Genomic DNA, 22,634 nt, shown 5'->3' with positions numbered 1-22,634 from the left:
TGAATTACAGCCCTAATTACTTTCTGGGGTGGGGGATTCCTCTTGGCTTGGTCAAGCCAGGTATTCAGTTTGGAGGGGCTCTCTTCTCATGGTTTTCAGGACCATTGCTCTGCCCTAGAACGTGTGATGTAGTAGGAATAGAGTTTCTCTGAGTATGTGCTGAGTGCTTTTCCTTGGCTGCTGAGTATCTGCAACCAACCTTTTATATATTTGGAGGAGATGGTTTTCAGGGCAAGCGGCTGCCTTTCCAGGCCACAGCACCTGTTTATTAAAAATAATAATAAATATTTCTGATATTGGACTTGGTTTCAGGAGGAAGGTGTGAGTGAAGCACATGTTCAGGAAAGGCACGAAATGCTGTGTGCCCTGGGCTGTACCACTTTGGACAGGTTGAGGGGGCAGGAATCACATCTTTTGAGCAATCCCTCACATAATCACCCCTAAGAACGGGCTGTAGCTCAACAGGAGTGCATCTACATTGAATTTAGAGGGCCCCCAGTTCAGTCCCCAATATCTCCAGGTAAGGCTGGGAAAGCCCCAGTCCTGAAATCCTTGAGACAGAGGCGTAGCAAGGTCAGATGGTACCCAATGCGGAATTTTTTTTGTCACGCCCTCACCCCACATTGACAGCTCGAGGTAGACTTGGGAGGCTTGGGAGTCAGTGATGATACCTGGGGCAGTCCACCCCCTTGCCCCTGCCCCCCTGCCTAGTCCTGCCTACACCCCTGACTGTAAGGCTCATTGGATGCAGTTGGACTTACTTCTGAGTGAACATATAGGATGGCGCTTGCAAGCTGACCCAAGGGATGTGTTCCTGTAGATCACTCGCATCAAGTAAAATGGATGTCTAAGGAACTTACTCCTGAGTAAGGAGTCGACCTTGAAAGCAGCCCAGCTGCCATCCCCAAATCATCCCCCGCCCCCGGCATTCCCCACAAAATTCAGAAATTGAGGGCTTCCACTGAATTGGGTTGGGCCAATTCTGGACCTGAGAGGGTGCAGCCCCAAGTGTGCTTACTCAGAAGTATCCAGCTCGGCTAGCAAGCATCCTCGCAGTGGGATCCTATGCATGTTTCCTTCCTCACTGAGCATGGCAAGGGTTACTCCCTAGCAAGGCTGCTTGCAGCCACATTCCATACCTTAAGTACACTTGAAACCCTCATGCTAAAACAAGAAATCAGGACTTCGAACCAGACGAGATTACTCAAAAGTAGTAGTTGTTGTTGTTGTTGTTGTTGTTATTATTAGCCTGAACGCAATGGGATTTCCTTCCTTGGAAACAGGCTTGGGGTTGTGGTCATTTGAATGGGACTTGGCCCTAAGAAGAGTTTGAGTATGGGAGAAGGCGGGTTACTCATGCGTAAAGCCCTTATTATGACTACTTATGGCCTGAGCCCAAGAGTGTTTATTCTGAAGTAAACCCTGTGTGGATTGGGACTGTCTCCCACATAAATTGGCTGGAAATGGAAGCCATAAGCTGCAATCCACTCAGATCAATGGTGGGAGGAGAACCGAGGCTCATTCGGCACCAGCGAGTTGGGGACAGGAGACTGTAGGGAAGCTGTTGTAGATATTATCATTATTATTATTTGTAGAAAGTAGTGCTTCTTTGCTGCTCTTTTCGCGCTGCTTGCTCACTCCTGTTTGGAGCAGCCGCCTTCTGCCCGAGCTGCTGCCTGGAACCCCACCAGCTGAAAGTACTGTATTTTTCGCTCTATAACACGCACCACACCATAACACGCACGTAGTTTTTAGAGGAGGAAAACAAGAAAAAAAATATATTCTAAATGAAATAGTGGATATATGATTTTTGTGGTTCATGCTGTGGCCACAGACATGTGATCTGACAGTGAGTTTGGAGTAGCCCAATGCAAAAATCCTGAGGATCCATGTGGATCCATGCTTTGTAACCACGGAGGAGGGAAGGATGGGGAACCATGGATCCTTGGCTCACGATTGCAGTAGATCCCCCCCGCCATCCGCAGGCATTCGCTCCATAACACGCACAGACATTTCCCCTTACTTTCTAGGAGGAAAAAAGTGAGTGTTATGGTGCAAAAAATATGGTAATTACTGGCCGGTTGGCACCTTGAGTAGCAGACAGAGAAGGCAGCAGTAGTGGCAGCTGTCAATGGCAAGAAATGCCTTCCCGTCCCAAGGATTATCTAGGACTAGGGACGGATGGATGCTCAGTTTCTCAAAGTGAGCGCTTTCCTTTTTTAACGAAACAGACCAGGAGACCCCAGTGAGACGGAGCTGTGTGATGCCTTCACTTCAGTTCATCCCGCCATCTCACCCCACCCCTCACCCTGTGCAGCTTCCTGGTGCCATTCATAGCTTCATGCTGAGGACTCCCACGCGCGAGATAAAACTACTTGTCCAATAGCAAGCCAACCCACACCTGCCGCTGCATTCCATTTTGAGCCCTTTTGCTCGTGGCTTACCAGACGTGGGGGCGCCTCCACCCCTCTTCTCGTCCTGCAGTCACTGGAGGAAGCAAAGGGAGTGTTCCCCCTTTCTCGCACACGCCTCCTCTCGCTCCTTCCCTTCTGGGAGATGCTGTAGCTTCACGCTCATTCACCCAGCTGCGCCGAGAGGAGCCTTTCTGGCGTGTGCGCATCTACTCTCAAGGTCCTGGTGCCAAACGGGGTGACATTTGGCACCCTCCGCCTGCCCACAACTCCCAAGCCTACAGCAAGTGGCAAAGCAGCAGCAAAGCACTCCCGCTTTGCCGCTAGCTTTAGGCTTGGGAGCCATGGGGGGGCGCTGAATGTTGCCCCCCTTCAGGATGGTACCCGGGGTGGTCCGCCTGCCCCTGCGCCCCTTTGCAACACCACTGCCTTGAGAACTGCTGCAGTCAGTGCAGATAATGCTGCAGTTGGTAGACTTAGCTTGTTATTTAATTCAGCCATTTATACAGAACTGTGAGGACTAGAACCTTCTTTATTTTCAAGGGAAAGGCCTTAGCTTTGTGGTAGAGTACCTGCCTTGCATGCTGAAGGTCGCTGGTGGTTCAATCCCCATCATCCTCCAGGTAGGGCAGGAAGAAACACTCTTCCTGAAACCCTGGAGAGCCAATCAGGGTAGATGGTACTTAACTAGATGGACCAATGGTCTGATTCTGTATAGGGCACTTCCCATCTCTCTTCTTCTTTTTCTCCTTCTTCTCCTCCTTCTTCATATACCGCCCTATACCTGCAAGTCTTAGGGCGGTTTACAAAATAAAAGCAGAATATAAAACCACAAAATATGTAATCAAAATAAAAACAACAGTCCAATAACACCCCAAGCACTTTTTAAAAGGGCGTATGATGTCAATCAAATCAACCAAAGGCCTGGTTTAAAAGGAACGTTGTTGCCTGGTGCCTAAAGGTGGATAATGAAGGCATCAGGCATTTTATTTATTTTTATATCTATCTCTATATCTCTACGTAGTTTTAAACTGGATTTTGTGGTTTTATGTGGGTGAGGGGAGAGGGCTGTTTAGGTCATAATAAACATTACTTCACTTGCTTCAAAATGTGGCCCCTCTGGATTTGGGGTCCCCTCCTGCTTGTGCTGCTGAGTGAGGGCTTGGACCTCCACCCCAAAGCCCCACTGTACCACTGTAGCAGCACTGCTGGCCCTATATTCTGTTGTGGTCCTTGGTGGAGGGAGGGAGATCCACAACATTCAAGTGTGGGCTCCTTCATGGTACAGCCAGTGAAAGCTGCACCCTGCAGTTCTCCTGGCTTTGAGTCATTGGTCCTGTCTGTTGCCTCCTAGATTGACAAACTGAACTGCCAGTTGGCTGAAAGGCAGGTGTGCCTAAACATAAGAGAGGAGCTTGTGCAGAGCCTCCAGGAAAGTAGTTCACCACAGGTAGGGGCCATCACGTCAGCTGGTCTATATCTTTTTCCTCTTCCCCAAATTGGGAGGTAGGCTGGCTGGGGTGGTGTGTGCATAGAATCATAGAATTGTAGAGTCAGAAGGGATCCAGATGGTCATCTACTCCAACCTCTTGCAAAGCAAGTATATCAACCAAAGCATCCATGACAGATGACTGTCCATCCTTTGCTTTAAAACCTCCAAGGAAGAAGAATCCACCACTTTCCAAAGGAGTTCGTCCTACTGCTGAACAGCTCCTACTGTCAGAAAGTTCTTCCTGATGTTTAGTTGGAAACTCCTTTATTGAATCCATTGGTTCAGATCCTACATTCCAGAGCAGGAGAAAACAAGCTTGCTCTGTCTTCCATGTGACAGCCCTTTAGATATTTGAAGATGTCTATCATATCACCTCTCAGGTCTCCTCTTAGCCAGGCTAAATATACCCAACTTCCTCAACCATTCCTCATAAGGCTTGGTTTCCAAACCTCTGATCATCTTGGTCACCCTCCTCTACACACGTTCCAGTTTGTCAATATCCTTCTTAAATTATGGTACACAGAAACTGGACACAGCACTTCAGGTGTGGTCTGACCCAGACAAAATAGAGCGGTACTATGACTTCCCTTGACCTAGACACTATACTTCTGTTGATGCAGCCTAGAATAGCATTAGCTTTTTTTCCTGCTGCATCTCACTGTTGACTCAAGTTGAGCTTGTGCTCCGATAAGACCCTTAGGGCTTTTCACACATACTTCTAGTAAGCCAGGTGTCTCCCTTATTTTTTTATTTAAAGATTTTCTTGCTTTATAAAAGTACATGCATTCTCTCTTTTTTCAGGTTGTACAAGTCTTACAAATCAGTTACATATGTTGTGAGACATTTGTGTTGAGTACAGTATAAGGTTGGGGAAGAAGAGGGGAGAGAGGAGGGCTAGGGTGGTGATGCTTATATTTTGTATAGTGTATGTGTGTGGTTTTGTTTCAGTGTCAACTGGGTAGGTTCTCTTTCTATTTGTTTATTACATTTCCTTGGTAGTGAGTGGTACTGGGGGGCAGGGTGTGGTTGGTTGTCTGTGGTTATCCGCAGTGGGGTTTGTTTGCATTTATGGGGAGGGGAGGGTTTGTTGGGTCAGATGAGCCAGATTGATTCATATGCTATCAGTGGATTTTTATCGTTGTCTCATTGGGCTGTGTATGTGATAAAGGGGAGCCATACTGGGGTGAAGGTGCCCTCTTCTATTTGTTCCCGTGTCGGTTTCAGTTTATTGGATAGCTTTTCTAGTAAGGCCGTTTCCCATACAATTTGATACTATTGGCCCATGTTTACTCCTGACAGGTCCCTCCAGTGTCTGGCTATGAGGCTTCTGGCTGCTGAGAGTAGGTGGTTTATAAGTTCTGCATAATGTGAGTGGACATTATGATCTTGGAAGATGTTCAGTAGGGCCAGTTCTGGGGTGACTTCTAATACCTGTTTAGTTATTTTGCATATCTCTTGTAGGACTGCTGTCCAGAAGGGTTGGATTTTAGGGCATTCCCACCACATGTGGAGGTATGTGCCTGTGGAGGTGCAGCTTCTTCAGCATCTTGGTGAGGTTCCTGGGTGTATCAGCACTAGTTTCCATGGTGTTAAGTACCACCTGTAGGTGAGTTTCAGAGTGAGTTCCCTTCTTTTGGCTGATATGGACTTAAAGGGATGTTTAGACCACATTCTAGTCCATTGGGTGAGGTTAATTTCATAGTCTATGTTGAGCTCTCATTGTTCTTTGATTGCGTCAAGAGGGGTTGTGGGATTTTGGACCAGTATTTTGTATATTGTGGATACCATCCCTTTGCCATGTCCCTCTGCTATTGGGAGAAGGTTTTCGAAGGTGGTCAAGGGCCTAGTGTCTGCTTATTTAACTGCTGGTTTGTTTAAGAGGGCATGTATTTGGTGATGTGTTAGCCAAGGTATTTGGGTGTCTCCTAGTTTGTCTTGTATTTCTTGTGTTGGTATGGGTTTGCTGTTTTTGTAGAAGTCTTTTAAACAGTGTAGGCCTTTGGCTTGCCAAGTTTTTATCTGGATGTTTTGTGCTGCATGTTGGAATAGTAGATGAGTGCAGATGGGGATAATCTGCCTAGTTTGTTTTAGAGAAACAGGTATGCTGTTGCAAGGATGTTTTTGATTGAGTCTCTCTCCAAGTGAACCCATTTTTTTTTTTGTCTTGTCTTCTAGAATATGCAGGATTATGTGGCATACATGGTTGGCGATGTAATTTGATTCTGTATTGGGGATTCCCCATCCTCCTCTTGAGGAGGGGAGGTGCAGGTATTTGGGGCTTATTCTTGGCTATTTGTGTGAGAAAATAAACAAGTGTAGTTTTTTCTGCCACTTCTGAAGCTGGGTTGGGGGAATCTAGATTGGGAGGGTTTGGAATAAATAGGTTAGTTTTGGGAAGGTGATCATTTTGATCAGGGGTAGGCAACCTAAGACCCCGGGGGCCGGATGTGGCCCAATCGCCTTCTCAATCCGGCCCATGGACGGTCCGGGAATCAGCGTATTTTTACATGAGTAAAATGCGTCCTTTTATTTAAAATTCATCTCTGGGTTATTTGTGGGTCCTGCCTGGTGTTTTTACATGAATAGATGGTGTGCTTTTATTTAAAATGCATCTCTGGATTATTTTGGGGCATAGGAATTTGTTTTGTTTTGTTTTTCAAAATATAGTCCGGCCCACCACATGGTCTGAGGGACGGTAGACCGGCCCACGGCTGAAAAAGGTTGCTGACCCCTGATTTTGATCATTGCTATTTTGTCTGAGAGGGTGAAACTGGTGTTGTTCCATTTCCTCAATTCTCTGTTGATTTGTTGCTTGTAATTGTAGAGGTATAGTTTGTTGAGGTCTTTGGTTATTTGAACCCCTAGGTACCTGAATTTGATGCAGCAGAATTTTATCTTTGTAATGTTGGTGAATTCCTTTTGGGTATGCAGGTTGGAGGTGGTAGTGTTGAAGCACATAGCCTCAGATTTTGCAAAGTTTACTTGTAGGGCCAACACCATTGTGTTGAGTTCTTTGCTTAGGATGGTTGCTTTGTTTATGGGGTGTTATGACCATCAGGTCGTCTGCTAAGAGCCTTAGTTTGTAGGTTTTACCTTTTATTTCCATACCCTTGGTATCTGGGGCTGCTCGCAGTAGGATTGCTAGGGTTTCCAGGACCAGGATGAATAGGAAGGGAGACAGTGGGTGTCCTTCTTTAGTGTCTCTTCAGATTGCTATAGTATTGGAGTCCATATTGTTAATTCTGCATTTTGGTGAGGTTTGGGAGTATATTTGTTTGAGGGTTTGTAGGAAGTTGGTGCCAAATTTCATGTTAGTTAATACTGCTAATAGCTATTTCCATTCTAAGCAATCAAAGGCTTTAAGGATGTCTAGCGACATGTCTAGGGATGTCAGTAGGAGTTTGATCGTTTTGCTGTGTTCTATCAGATTCATTCTATTTTGAGGCTATCTTTGAGTGGTTTTGGGATAGAGACTATTTTCGAAGAGGTCCGGGTTTTGGGGAAGGGGGTTTCCTTTTATGATTTCGCTAAATGTTGGTGGCTGTGTGCTGTGTTGTGTCAGTTGTTACAATGAGGCGAAAGGGGAAGCCCCATTGGTACTTGATTCCTGCTTGTTTGGATACATGGTTGTAGGTTTTTTCTTCGGTTTAGGGTCTCTTGCGATATATCCTGAAAGGCCAGAATGGGGTCTTCTCCACATCAGAGAATGGTTGTGTTTCTGAAGTTATTCCATATTTCTTCTTTCTTTTTGTAGCAGGTAAAGTACACAATGATGTCTCATGGAGGGGTGTTGGCTTTCGGCATGGGTCTTAGAGCGCTGTGTGCCCTTTCCAGATCATCTACTTTGAGATTCAGGTTTGGGATTGTGGGTTTTAGCCAGCGTACAATGAGATTGGCCGTTTTTTTGTCCTTCATTTTCTCTGGGAAATTGCAGAAGTGGCTATTGCAGCGTCTACTGCAATCTTCAAGGGCTTCTAGTTTAATTCTCACTTCCATGCTTTCTTTTTATTGGCGGCAATCCGTATCAGCTAATTTATTTTTCAGACATGTGTTTTCCTTTCAGAATTGCTCTGCAGTACTTGTTTGAGTTGCATCTGGTTTTCCTTTTCTAGAGTGGAGATGGTGCCAGTGGGGGTCTCCACTTTAGAGGTCAGGTCGCTGATTATCGTCTTCAGGGGAGTAACTGTGTTCTTCAACAGTTCTGCTAGATTCTGTTCCATTTCCCTCAGGTCCCTTTTGTTGTTGGGCAGTTGTCATCATGGGGGGGATGTTGAGACTTCCTTGTCATTCGGCATCTCCTTGGTTAGTGCCATCTTGATTGTCTTGGTGGCCTTCGTCTGGGATGTGCGCTGTGTTCTGTTGAAGTGGGGGGATGTTGTGGTTCGGTGTTTTGGTGGTAGTGGTTGCTGGCTACTGTGGAATTATAGAGTTGTACAGGCATTGTGATTGGTGGCTTTCTTCCCTGGTTGTTGCGTTGGGCACCCCTGGTCCCCCTCCCCCCGATTGTGGCAGTAGTGGTGGCGCAGGGACCAGCCAGGCAGCATAGTTGGTCTGGTGACCCTCAAGAGCTCCATGCGGCCTTGGCGCTTGCCATCTTGTCTCGACAGAAGTCCCAGGTGTCTCCCATCTTATACTTGTGCATCTGTTTATTCCCGCCTAAGTGCAGAAGCTTCCACTTGCACTTATCAAAATTCATTTTGTTAGTTTGGTCCCAGTTCTCCAATCTGTTAAAGTCACTTCGAATCCTGTCTTCTGTGGCATTAGCCACCCCTCACAGTTTAGTGTGACATGCAGATTTGATGAGCATCCCCTCAATTCCTTCATCCAAGTCATTTATAAAGACACTGAACAACAATAATAGGTCCAGGACAGAACACTGCAGCACCCCACTTGTCACTTTTTTCCAGGGTGTTGAAGAACCATTAGGGAACACCCATTGGGTTCAGTAATTTGTTTATGAGTTTGAGGTGTCAGAAACCCAAGGCAAGTATTATTTATTTTATTTATTTACTTCCTTAATATCCCACCTTTTCTCCAAGGAGCTCAAGGTGGCGTACATGATTCTCCCCCTCCTTGTTTCATCTCCATAAGAACCCTGTGAGGTAGATTATTTTGAGAGGCAGTGTCTGGCCGAAGATGACCTAGCAAGCTTCATGGCCATGTGAGGATTTGAACCCTAGTCTCACAGGTCCTAGCCCAACACTCTACCTGCTACACCACATTGGCTTTCAAAGAAGGTTCTCTGTGGGTTTTTTTTGTAGGTGAAAGATCTAGAACAGGCACTACAGCTTGCTAACGAGACAGCAGCAAAAAGCAAAGAAGAGATGGAGGAGAGAGAGCTGCAGATCCAAAAGCTGGTGAGTTTAGGGTGGCCTAGCTTTTGGCAGAGCTTTTCAGGATGTGAGGGGGAAGGAAAATACTTACAATAGCCCAATGTTCCTACTTGACTTGAGAGCTTCAGTAGAGACACGTGAGCAAGGCATGCCTGGAGTCACTATAATGTATCCCTAGGCAACTCCAGGATCTTGTTCCCCCTATATGCCCACCCACCCACTCTGATCTGTGGAACTAGAACTGTTAGCAGCACCACATGATCTGCATTTGCAGGAAAACGATCTCATAGTGTGGCAGCAGCCACATTTTTGAACTCCCTCTCCACTGATGTCAGACAGGTGCCTTCAATCAAATCTTTTTGACACCTGCTAAAAACCGTTTTGTCAAGGCAAACCTATCCTAGACATGTAGTATATTGATATGTGTTTTAATCTGCTTTTTAGCTTATTGCTGATTTTGATTGTCTTTTGAAGGTTTTAATTCCCCCGGCCTGATGATTTCATTGTTTTATTCTTATTGTAAATTGCTTTGAGCATTGCTTTTTTACAGTCAAATGCTATGAATTTTGTGAAATAAATAAATTACCAGGACCCCCATCAGATGTCTGCCCTAGATTCCCCTTTTAGATTATTTTCACCAGCACTTTCATATTCCACCATGCCCAGAGTGATGCATTGTGGGAAATGAAAATGGCACCTCCTGGATTGCAATGCTGCTGCTGCTACTACTACTGCCTCCCAGTTTGTAAATGCTCCAGGCCCACTCATGTAAGAAGAGGCCCATCAGAGGGTTGGGGTTTTTTGCTTTGTTTTTGCCATTCTTGCATCCTGTTTGAGTTGCATTGTGGGTTTTTCAGTTTGCTTGTTTTTCCTAAGATCCTAGCCCTGAAGAATATAGGGGAGAATCCGGAAGTGTTTTGCAGGCTTTTCTCATCCCAAGTTTTCTAGGAGAATGGTTTTCTATTTATTTCTCAAGCCTCACAATAACGTTCCCCTCACCCAGGGAACCTGTGGCCCTCCATATTTTAAATCACAAATCCCATCATTCCTGACTATTGGCTGTGCCGGCCCATGACTGATGAGTGTTAGGAGTCTGACAACATCTAGAGAACCACAGGCTTCACACCCCTTCCCTCCATTCCTCACTCTCTGCCTTATTGGTTCTGACCAAAACAATTTACAGATCTAAAAACAGACCTGGAAATAATTTCAGAATCAAGCATGTGAATGGGAGTAAGCCAATTGAATTAACATATATAGATATATGTTAAGACATATTCATATAATTTTATTTCAGCACACTTTCCTCTGCTTAACCTGTTCTGAGCACATGCAGAGTTGATGGAGTTTCAATACTAGATTCTTCCCCCACCCCACTCTCTCACTCTGTCCTTTCTTAGCAGCAAACAGATCTGCAGCTGGAGAGAATCCAAGCACAGGAAGGCCTCTACGCTGTGCAGCACCAGTGCACAGAGCAAGTTGGGAGGCTGCTGGAGCAGATGGCAACCCTGGAAGCTGCCCAGAAGACAGAAAGGATGGCTGCACATCAGACGATAGTGAGTCCTGCTCTCCTTTTCAGAGCAACTGTCCATCTTTTCCAGCCACTTCTGTTCTTTTCTTTAATAAGATTTTATTAAAGCTTTTCATAATACGGTACAATTAAAAAAAAACAGAAAGAGAAAGAAAGATGCAAATCCATCTTTCAAAAGTAGATCTTAAACCTTGTCTCACACAAAAAGGGGCGGACCCTCACCTAGGAGCTTCCTTTTCTTCTCCCAACCTCCCTCCCTGTTCCTTTCCCTGCCTCACACACTGGGTCCATCAGCTTCATGTGTGTACAGTAGAGGACATTAAAAAAAAAAACAACAACCCAGAAGCAAGAGGAAAGGAAAGAAAAAGAAACAGAAACAAGAATATAAAAATAACAAAAGAATGATATTTTTTTTAAAAAAAAGGAAAGAAAGAGAAATAAAAAGGGCTTCCAATTCTCCATCTGTATCTCTCTCTCTCTCTCTCTCTATATATATATATATCAAAATATTCCAAGTATTCATTCTAGGTTGGTACCCAGCTGTTTCTCCTCCTGCTAGGCGATATTTTCCGAGTCTGGATCAACAGTAGTCTTCCTCCAGTCCAGCATAACTTTACCTCCAGTGTTGACAAAGAATAAATCTTTGATCTTTATTCCTACATGAGTCCAATGTTTTGTTCTGTTTTTCATTTAGAGCCAACTGGAAAAAGAAAACGAAGAACTGAAAGGCAGATGCAAAGACTTGGAAAGCGCCTTAAGGAAGCAAGAATCTGAATTGGAAAGGCTAAAGGTATCTGTGCTCTTAACAGTCACATCCATCCAGCATGTTGGAAACTGGTATTCTGCCTTTTTTGGGTTAAGTAAAAGCTATGTTGCTAGTGCAGCAGAGAAGAGAGGGACCCCGAACCTAAACGTGCTAGCTTTGACAGCCAGTTCAGTGCAACTTGCAGGTGTTTTAATGGGTTTTGTTTTGCAAATGTTGCTAGCAGATTGTTTCAAAGGCTGTGGGCCGGCATCCTTATAAACCTGGGGTGGGGAGCTGTAGAGCATGGGTCTGAAAGCTGAATGCAGCCCTCCAGTCTTCTCTGTCTAGCCCTCAGGGCTGACCCCAGGCCTCACTCCTCACTGCCCCACTTTGCCCCCTTTCAAATATTATTGCTGTGTAAGTGAGGGGGTTTTGTTTGTTGATATAGCAGCTCAGGAGTAAAGGGTTAACTTCCCTCTCCCCAGCAGCATTGCCTATCAATACCAGTTCCATGGAAAAACTAAAATTCTTTTTTCAAGCATTTGAAGGGATGAGGGGGAGAATGAGAGGTGTGTGTGTGTGTGTGTGTGTGGCTACACCTACTGGTGACTTTGGCCCTGCCCACCACTGGCATGCAGCCCTCAGAGGGTGGGCAAAAGGTAATGTGACCTTGAAGGTCAGAATAGTAGTCCACCTTGAACTGAGATGTCTTCTTTCTGTTTCTGTCGTCTTCCTTTGATTAAAATGGACTTTGATTGCATCCAGTTACTTAGAGCAGGCCCATTGAAATTGATGGACGGGTGGCGCTGTAGTCTAAACCACTGAGCCTCTTGGGCTTGCCAATCGGAAGGTCTTGCAGTTCGAATCTGTGTGACAGAGCTCCTGTTCCTCTTTCCCTGTTTCTGCCAACCTAGCAATTTGAAAGCTTACCAGTGCAGGTAGATAAATAGGTACCGCTGCGGTGGGAAGGTAAACAGTGTTTCCATGCACTCTGGCACTCGTCATGGTGTTCTGTGCACCAGTAACAGTAAAGTCATACTGGCCACATGACCTAGAAAGCTGTCTGTGGACAAATGCCAGCTTCCTCAGCCTGAAAGGCAAAATGAGTGCCACACCCCATAGTCACCTTTGACTGGACTTAACTGTCAAGGGGTCATTTACCTTTACCTTTTTTTGAGTATAACTTGGCTGGATACAACTCTTTGCCTTCCCTTTGTTTGGGATTTGGTAGTTTGCCAAGGTAAAGTAGGCTAGAATTGTGGTTGGGAAGATGGCCTTTTCCACACTACAGTGCATGGGTTTAGGGAGTTTACTCTCATTCTGAGTCCTCCATTCTCTAACCCCAGGATTCTTACTGCTTTGCAGGCAGAATTGAGCAGTAGCGCTGAAACCACCCAAGCCCTGGAGGAGACGCGAGGGCAAAAGGAGCATCAACTGCAGCAGGAGGTGGGCTCACTCCTTTGGCACCCACTGTGGGTGTAGCTGGCTTTGTCTTCAGGATTGGCCATGGCGGGAGGCAGCACCTGAGCCATTCATTGTGTTGGTATTGACAGGTCAAATCAGAGCCAATGCAAATAAATTGGTTCTGGCCCACCATGAATGACTGCAAATCAGACAGTGATAGGGACCATTTTGGAGATGGGCAGGTGGTCTCCATAATAGCTGAGAATCTAAAACTGATGCCTCTGTCTTGACTTTACTGCCTGGGTAAAAGCTGTCTGTCATAACTTACCGTATTTTTCGTCCCATAGGACGCACCTAGTTTTTTGGGGGGGAAATAAAGGGAATTTTTTCCCCTTTATTTCCCCCCAAAAACCAGTTTGGGGAACAGCGGTATGGAGGTGCTCCGCCTCCCCGCTGTCCCCCGAGCTTGTGGGGCTGGTCGATGTCTGCCTGGCGCGAGGGGCGCTCTGTCCCATGGGCTCCCCAGGCTTGCTGATAGCTTCCTGAAGCCTAGAGAGCGAGAAGGGCCGGTGCGCACCGACCCCTCTCGCTCTCCAAGCTTCAGCGAAAGCCTGTATTCGCCCCATAGGACGCACACAGATTTCCCCTTCATTTTTGGAGGGGAAAAAGTGTGTCCTATAGGGCAAAAAATACGGTAACTGTTCATGGTAACCAGTCATTTCAGTGGCTAGGAAGAATCCCCTTCCGATAGAGACCTCCCCCACTTCCTTGTCCTCCCCCAGCTGCTCCCTGCTGTTTATGAAGTGGGAATTGTGTTCGGGCAGAGCTTTTATCCAAAGCAGTGGCTTTGGGGACCAGGGCTTGTTCTGCTATGAAGCCAGAACTTTTCACCATAGAAATCTGTCACACTTCTTCACGGAGGCTCTGGAGCATTTTTAGCCTTTGATCCTTCTTTACCTGTTACATATTCCTCTAGCTCCAGCAGGGTGCTGGGTGCTATAGAAATTAAGTCTGGAAATGGTGGATTCTTAACCCACAAATTTAGGAAGATACAGAAGAGGTTTGGAGGTCCAGCAAAGTTAATCAGGATTAATCAAGACAAAGAGGATTTTGAGGAGAAACAGTTTAGAGAGGGGGAAAGGTGTTCCAGGTATTTGGGGATGGAGGACAGTGTAAGGGGAAGAGAGACTTGAGTGAGTTTGTGAGAGGAGTGGGGGGGGGGGAACAGAAGAACAACCTGCTGGATCAGGCCAGTGGCCCTTCTGGTCCAGCATCCTCTTCCCTTAGTGGCCAACAGATGCCTATGGGAAATCCACAAGCAGGACCTCCCCCCTCCCGTGGCTTCCAGCAACTGGTATTCAGGGGCGTTACTCCCTCTGGCTGTAGAGTCAGAGCACAGCCATCAGGGCCAGTAGTTAGCCCTCTCCACAGGTGTCCTGTGTTGCTTGCATCTCACCCTTGAAAGTGTGAACAGCCATTTGTCAAAAAGCATCATGTGGTGAGGTGAGGTTAAGGGAGGAGGGAAAGTTAGCTGTTTTAGATCTGAAAGCAAAGACAGGAAATAGCCACGAAAGCTCATTGTGCAAATGTTTCAGCCAGCCTGGTGCCCTCCAGATGTTTTGGACCACAACTTCCATCAGCTCAGCCAGCACATTGGCATTGAAGTCTAGAACATCTGGAGGGCCCCAGGTTGGCAAGGGCTGACATTTGTCCAGTGTCGTAATAGGTAGCATATGTTGTCTGGACACTTCTGCTTGTACATGCTGTTACACCAGATTTTGCACAAAAAGGACACCATCTTTGGCTGCCATCCTCCTTTTCTGATATATAGCACTCCAGCTTTTAGTGTAAAATAGCCCTCAAGTGGATCCAGTCTTACAGTGATGTTGGATTATGATAAACATTCATTTTGGAATGTCTGAAAAGCAAGGGCTGGAAGCAACATCATACCTGTCGATTGCCTTTCTTTTTCCCCCTGGTGGCTTAGCTTGTGGAGCTGACTGTGCTATTGAATGAGAAGGACCTGCTGATTGCAGAGAAAGCAGAGGCACTTCTGAAAGGGGAGGAAGAGCTGAAGCACTTAAGGCAAGGTAAGACCCAGCAAAGCTTCATTTACTAGTTGCAAGGAGGGTGATGTGGCTCTCCAAGTTCTGTTGGGCTCCCAGCTGTCGTCAGCAGCTGCCAGTAGCTCAGGATGAATTGTAGTTCAATGGCATCTGGAGCACCACAGGTTAGAACAGTGGTCCAGAGTGGATGGAATGACTGGATCAAGTTCATCAGTTTTGTTGAATTAATTAAACTAAATAGGTTTACTTGCATTTTAATTAAATGTGCAATTAATTGTTATTGTTTTGAATTTTATTATGTTGGAATGGCAGACTAGGACCTGGGAGGCTCAGGATCAAACCCCCATTTGGCCACGAATCTTTTGCTGGGTGATGTTGAGCTAGTCGTTTCCTCTCTCAGCCTAGCCTACCTTGCAGGGCTGTTGTGAGGATAAAATTGGGGGAATAGACTGAATGCTTCTTGGACTGAATGCTTCTTGTTTAATGACCGCATCCCACCCAGTGTGGTGTAGTGGTTAAGAGCGGTAGACTCGTAATCTAGGGAACCGGGTTCACGTCTCCGCTCCTCCACATGCAGCTGCTGGGTGACCTTGGGCCAGTCACACTTCTCTGAAGTCTCTCAGCCCCACTCACCTCACAGAGTGTTTGTTGTGGGGGAGGAAGGGAAAGGAGAATGGTAGCCGCTTTGAGACTCCTTAGGGTAGTGGTAAAGTGGGATATCAAATCCAAACTCTTCTTCTTCTTCTTCTCTCTTCCCTGCCTCTAAACTGGTTTCCCTTTCCTTCTAGACCACGATGCACTTCTGCTGCAGATGGACCAGTTGAAGTCCAACCTTGAGTTGTGCCAGCACCAGGCCATGGAGACAGAAGCTGCGGCAGAGAAACGGATGAGTGCTTTGCAAGAGCAGCTACAGTTTCAGCAGGAGCGCCTCTTAGCCAGCGAGAAGCAAGTAAGCAGCTTCCCCTCCTTGGGCAGGGCAAGCCCTTAGCCTTTCTAAAAGCAGCACTGTGGCTTCTCCTCTGGAATGTTCCTCTCTTCAGTGCTAGAACACTGCAGCAGTGGGGAAACTCCAGACCATGCACCTCCCCATTTAGTCCACTGGGCAATTTCAGCCAAACCATAATGTCATTAGGGGGGAAATGGGGCACCCCCCCACCAGTCTTGGTCTGCTGTCATCCACCCTCCTACCTATCTCCTTACAATTGGGGACAGGAAGGGTGGGAACAACTCAGTGTTGGCTCCTTAGTTTTTGTGTCCCCCTGGCAGAACTCAACAAGGGTAAAGATGGAGCCAAAACTAGAATGCGTTGAGATCCTACCTACTGTGACAGATTTTTAAATCCCAACAATTTTGTTTTCTTTCTTTTTTAAAAACTGACAAGTTTCCAGCCTTATGGATGCAAAGATGCACTTGAGTTTGTGGGCAATGCCTGATGAAATCTCAGAAGCCAGAAGGGTTGCTATGTAAGATTTCCATGTCCTTTATAATTCCTTAACACTTTCCATGATTGTGGAAGCAAAAGACATATATGCAAAATAAACACAATTTATGCAGGTTTTCAGAATTTGGGTTACCTCATCACAGATGTGCGGCTTCTACCTTAAGCTTTCTTTGATATGTTTTGGAGGTGCCAGTATAGCCTTTTGACCCATATTGACTGGTCTGCTTGTAGCTTGGTGCAGCCATTATTCCTGTGGTTTTGTTGCTTGATTATCTCTTCTCACCCACCTTGCCCCTTCATATGTGGCCAGGAGAAACCTACTTGTCCCAAATCTTTTCAGGATGTACATAAGCTCTCTTTTTGTTGCCTCCCTGATCTTGCTAAATCCAGCCCGTTTTTACCCCCTGCTAGGCTGCTACATTAGAACTGACTTCTGCAGCCCTGAAAAAGCATCTGTGTCCCTCTGAAGATGGGGGAACAGAGCCAAACGGGGAGGTGGCTGCCACTGATATTGTCCAGCTCCAGAAGGAAAACAGAGACTTGGAGCAGCAAATCGCAGAGAAGAACAAGGTGTGGGTTCAACTGTTCATAAGCCTTTCTCCTACTTTTCCACTCCTTCCAATTGTTTCTGATATGCAGTGGTACCTTGGTTGTTGAACAGCTTGGCTCCCGAACAAATTGGCTCCTGAACGCCACAAACCGGGAAGTAAGTGTTCCGGTTTATGAACTTTTTTTGGGCGCTGAACATCTGATGTGGCTTCCATGGCTTCCAATTGAGTGCAGGAAGCTCCTGCAGCCAATCGGAAGTCGTGCATTGGTTTTTGAACAGTTCCGGGAGTCTAAGTCAAACAATACCACCACCACCCAGTTTTAAAAAAGGCCATAGGTTGTTTAATTAGCTAAAAGCTTGGGAGAAGAAGGGTGTTTTTGCCTGGCACCTAAAGATATGTAATGAAGGTGCCAGGCAAGCCTCCCTGGGGAGAGCATCCCAAAAGTGGGGAGCCACTGTGGAAAAGGCTTGATAGTTGAGGTGAAGTGGCTTTTATTGATGGCCAGACTTGTGAACTGATGTTCTCTCCCTACCCTTTCTCCTCTGGTAGACAATAAAGCAGCTGCAGCAGAGGATGGCAGAGCTGAAGAAAACCTTGCAGAAAGAATTGGTGAGTTCATCTTGTGCTGAATGGCAGTTTCTGTCATTATCATAGGGACTAGTTTGGTGTATGTCACTGTGTGTGTGTGTGTGTGTGTGTGCGTGCGTGTGTGTGCGCGTGCGTGCGTGCCATGATTTTAGCATGCAAAGGGGGGGAAAGTGCAGAATTTGGTGGCAGAAGCAGAATTCAGTTTCTTGAGGATGTCAGCTTTTGAATTTTATTGTAAAGACAAATTTCTAGCACTTATGAGGATAAATATATGCATGGGTAATACTACTGATGTTTTGGAAGCCTGAGTGGTGACTTGAATTTTCTCAAGTGTTGTTTGGGACTAGCTAGCGTAACTGGAACATATGATCCAAATTAGTGAGCGCTTGCTGTGAATGAGCTACCCAGTTTGCATAATTTATGTAGGTTGCTACAGTCGCCTTTGGAGGGGGGGGGCAGAATTTGATAGTGTGGCATATATGCAGACCCAGCAGGGCCGTTTTCTTTCTTGCTCTCCAGAATGGCTTTGGAGGATGTGAGGCCTGGCTTCAGGAGTGTTGGATGTGGCGGTTTTGCCTGTCCCTTAAAGCTAGCACTGGTTTTTACCCTTTTCAGAAAATGCGACCCGATGGTGAGGTCCCTGAGGTCCCCACTGCTGCCTTGACTGTAACAAACAACTCCGATCTGAATGACTCCCGAGAGATAAACTTTGAGTACCTTAAGCACGTGGTGCTAAAATTTATGTCCTGCCGGGAATCAGAGGTAAGAAAAACATGTTTTACTGATGATGCCATTTTAACGTGTCCTCATCCTCCTGCCCTGCCCTCCAGTTTCCTCCCTCTTTATTTTGCTTTTGGCTGTGAATCAACATGCCTCAGGTGATAAGTTCCATGTGACTTCCACTGAAGCTGATCAAATGTGAAAACATACCATAATTCAGAATATTTTTGAATTTTTGCATGCCACCTTGATGAAGCATACATACAGAATTAACCACAGTAAGCTGGTACCTCAGGATCCCAGCTTGAAACACAGAAGTCTAATCCACTATTTTCTACTATATATTTTGGAATGTGGTTTGCCCATTTGTTCTCTATGCATTCAACCACCTCTCAAGATACCGTATTTTTCTGTGTATTTTTTTTTAAACCCAAAATTAAGAAATTAAGTTGTTTAGCTTTGGGGGGGGGTCACTTCCAACAATCGCTCACCCGCCTGCCTGCCACTGCTAATTGCTTGCCACAGCCACTGCCGATCACACATCTCACCGCAGCCAATTGTCTGCCCACTCACCGACAGCCCACCCGCCCACTTGCTGCAGCCACCAATCACCTGCCCGCCTCGCCACAGCTGCCAATCGCCAGCAGGCCTTGCTGCAGCCACCAATCACCCGCCCAATCGCCGCTGCCAACCTCCTGCTTGCTGCTGCCATTAATCGCATGTCCCCCTTCTGTATTCATTATCCATGTATAAGACAACACCCAATTTTTGCCTATTTTTTTAATAGCAAAAATCATTACCTTATACACAGAAAAATACAGTACCATCTCCAAATGCAATACAAGGGTTACTGAGGTGGAGGCAGCAGTCTTGTCAGTGTTTGGATGCCAAATGCCATTTCAAATCAAGATGAAGGGTTGAAACATTACTTTGGTGTGACTCTGTCCATTCTTTGGCATAGATTCAGCTGCCTAACTCCGGCAGTGGACTTCGTCACCATTTAGGTGCCATTTTGACTCAAGATGGCAGATCAGATTAAACCTTAATAAGCATTGGCTTCCACTGCCACACACAAAAATTGATTTGGGACCAGGTCATTGTTCTCCAGGTCAGGTCAGAGCCCTGGGTTGCTGTGTGGGTATGTTTTGTGTGTGCACATAGCCCCCAAACTCACAAATTATACTTTGTTTAAAAATCACATTATTTGTTGGTTTCTTCAAACTGCCCAGCAGCACCAGGCATTTCCCACTAGCAGACACCAAGAGCAACAAGCATTTTTCTCTAGCTAGTTGGCTGTACCTCTGTGATCAAATCTGTAAGGGTTACACATAACAATCAGTTGTAACTCACCAGCTATTGCATTTCAGGCATTCCACCTGATAAAAGCCATGTCTGTGTTGCTAAACTTCTCTCAAGAGGAAGAAAACATGCTCAAGGAAACCTTGGAGTATAAGGTAAGACTTTGCTTGAACTCTTACAAGTTCACTTGGGCATCTTCCATCACTTGATGACCCCTATATCAAGGGGTAGCTTGCATGTGTGAAGAAGGCATTGTGGGTCTGTGCCAGAAATGGAGCTTTTGTTCCAGTCCTTCCATCACATGTGCTTTGGGAATCTTCCTTTTCAATTTGGGTCTCAGCCACATTGATATTAGCATTACAGGGTGCATGCATAAAGTATATTTATTTATGCTCAGTATATATTTAAGTATATTTAAGCTCAGGCCTTTTTCTAATGTGCTTGCGAATTGCTGCCTCTACATGGCAGTGGGTCACCTAGTCCTAGGCCCTATCAAGGGAATGCAGCTCTTCTTTGCACTTCTATCAACTCCAGAGTTGTCTTCTTTCCACGTATACATACATACTGTTCAGAAGTCCATGTCCTGGTGGCTCCTCTGTTCTTACTGGCTGCTGATGGATTCTTGCATCTGTCCTCAAAGACCTGTGCTTAATTAAGCTTGTCTGTCTTGCATTATACTGAGATTGCCTATCACTTTTCTGCATTAGCTTCACACCCCAGCCTGGCCTAGTGATGGCTTTTCAACCTATCTTTCTTTGTTTAGCTTTCAGGGTATTGACTTCTTGCTCCCCATTTTTGTTCTGCTGGGACTTTGCAGATGCACACAGCTTTATTCAGTTTTCCACCTTCCTTTGCCCCTAATGTTTGGCTGCTCAATTAATGGTGTGCCTTTTTTTTGTCTTATTGTTTTCCTTCTGCCAGATGTCGTGGTTTGGGTCAAAACCATCTCCCAGGGGTAGCATCCGACCCTCCATCTCAAGTCCAAGGACTCCATGGTCGTGAGTGCCCCCCGCCTTGACCCAAGGATGTGCTGCCTGCCTCCAGCTGCTTTTTTTTTTCTATGAAAAGGATCCTGCACCCACCAACTGAGGTGGTGTCTTTATTGCTGTCACCACAGTATTTTGTACAAGAACTTTGAAAAATTGTTTACAAAGCTGTACTGTAAAAGGAGTGTCCTTTGCTGCAGCCTGACACCCTTTCTCCCTATTCCATCATTTAGTGATAACAAATGGCCCTGGCTTCCGAGGCCTTGTGGAACCCAAGCGGTTGTGATTCTGGTGGCAGGAATTAGCAGCATGGGGCAGCTTCTGTCACAAACAGAAATCCCGAGTGTTGTATATTGAGGAACAAGTGCATGTCTCTGTTCTGCACTTACATCATTCCAGACAGTGTAGAAAACCTTGTCGGGGTGGGGAGCAATTCTGCTTTCTCAGACTGATAACACCTCCCTTTCGTCTCAGCACTGCTTCACCAAGGCTGACTGAAACTGCTGGTGCATTCACACCTATGCTGCAAACAGCCTCATCTGCTTCAGCCAGGGCCAGATTTATTTTTCTTAAAGAAAAATGATTAAGTGGTCTTCACAAAGCTTCATGTACTTGCCTTACCTTTCTAGACGAACATAGCAAGTTGCAGAGCGGAAGGAGGGTTGCGGCCTCTCATTTTTAAAGTGAAAACAGTAAGGTGATGGGGTTGCTTTGAGAGAACATGTTCTGTTTCACCTCTAGCTGATTTTGCTTGCAGGGAAGGGGACATATCCTAGCTCCATTTCAGCTACAACACTAGCAATCAATGTTGCTTTACTTAACAAACGGGGAGCTCCTCACATAATCACAGTTAATTTTTTTACACTACTTGAAAGTAACAGTCAGTTTGGCTCATTAGAAAGAAGAAACAAAGTACATGACCTTGCTTAAGGATTCTTTTTTCTTTAGTTATAAACCAAACAAAAAAGCCCCCCACCCCTATATTTTTATTAACCAGTCTATGTAAAGATACTGTCTATTCTGTACAGAACATCAACCATGTTAAGAGAGCAGGTTGCAATTTTAATATTGCCACTGCATATTCCTAAGCTACAGTATATTTTTGTTTACAAAGTGCTTATTAAGAAGAAAAAATCAGCCATGGTGAGGTTGGTTTTTCTTACCAAGAGCACAGCGTAAAATTTCTACTGGTTGATACTTTATTGTATTTTCCCAGAGTCACCTTTTTAAAGGGGTTGTATGGAAACCCTCTTGGGCAGGACTCTATAGTAGCCTTAGTGTTGAATTCTTGTAAGGTATCAGAGCACGAATGAGGTGTGTATATTCATTCAACGGTAGCAACCAATGCACTTTTTCTCCTTGTACAAAGAAAACACAAACCACCTTTGGAGTGTATGTAGAAAAAAGCCTTTATGGACACTTGGGAAGTCTATTCATTCTGTGTACATATGGACTGTATTATGTAATGGCTTGTAGAGTCCTAATTTGTGGTGCAATACATTTTTGATTAAAACTTGAGGCTACTTAATTATCTTCATGTTTCATGGTATATACTTAACTGGTAGCACTGGAGGTTCCAAGCCTTGCCTACGGTTGCTTAATGGAAAAGTTTTTCACTGGGCATGTGGAATTAGTTCTCTCTTCTCTTTTTAAACACAGAAGAGGCAGGGTCTGTCTTCCTGAGAATGTGAACAGCCCTTCTGTCATCTGTCTTCCCGTTCAGGGTTAAAAACGCCACATCACCTTTCCTGCTGTGACTGCAAAGTGCCTATTTCAACTGCACTGCTTTACTTATTACCCCTATAGTCCATTTGGAAGTCTATTGTGCAGGTTCCTGAAAAGAATGGACCCCATTCTCAGCTTCACAGTCGATACAGCACTTCACCTTCTCAATTTCAAATTAAGAATGTACTATACTGTGTTTTCTCTAGGCTGTAATACTTTACAATACAGTAATAGGGGAAGCTTAAAGCAGGATTATAAAATCAAGCTGTCTTTCAGAAGTACTCTTGTCTTTAACCAACCTCTAATGGCTACATTAGCGGGACGCGGGTGGCGCTGTGAGTA

General features: G+C 45.5%; 1 protein-coding gene across 12 annotated transcripts in view; it reads left to right on the top strand.

Moving 5' to 3' along the window:
- Nucleotides 1-22,098, top strand: part of GOLGA1 (golgin A1) — a 38,540-nt gene extending 16,442 nt beyond the window's left edge. For 4 of the 12 annotated variants that reach the window (XM_083721173.1, XM_083721170.1, XM_083721166.1 and 1 more), the window contains 11 exons: nt 9,165-9,260; nt 10,640-10,792; nt 11,462-11,557; nt 12,878-12,958; nt 14,904-15,006; nt 15,771-15,931; nt 16,835-16,993; nt 17,524-17,583; nt 18,178-18,324; nt 19,650-19,736; nt 20,503-22,098. In XM_083721173.1, coding sequence (XP_083577299.1) covers nt 9,165-9,260; nt 10,640-10,792; nt 11,462-11,557; nt 12,878-12,958; nt 14,904-15,006; nt 15,771-15,931; nt 16,835-16,993; nt 17,524-17,583; nt 18,178-18,324; nt 19,650-19,736; nt 20,503-20,583 — 1,224 coding nt within the window. In that variant the 3' untranslated portion in view covers nt 20,584-22,098. Of the gene's footprint in view, nt 1-3,765; nt 3,862-9,164; nt 9,261-10,636; nt 10,793-11,461; nt 11,558-12,877; nt 12,959-14,903; nt 15,007-15,770; nt 15,932-16,834; nt 16,994-17,523; nt 17,584-18,177; nt 18,325-19,649; nt 19,737-20,502 lie in introns of all 12 variants that reach the window. The other 8 variants (XM_083721163.1, XM_083721174.1, XM_083721167.1 and 5 more) reach the window with 3 other exon arrangements.
- Nucleotides 22,099-22,634: the final 536 nt, after the last annotated feature.

The sequence above is a fragment of the Podarcis gaigeae genome (assembly GCF_964106915.1).
Source record: "Podarcis gaigeae genome assembly, chromosome: Z".
In the NCBI taxonomy this organism is placed as follows: Eukaryota; Metazoa; Chordata; class Lepidosauria; order Squamata; family Lacertidae; genus Podarcis; species Podarcis gaigeae.
Note: the sequence above shows the minus strand (reverse complement) of the source record. Positions and strands in the feature narration are given on the sequence as shown.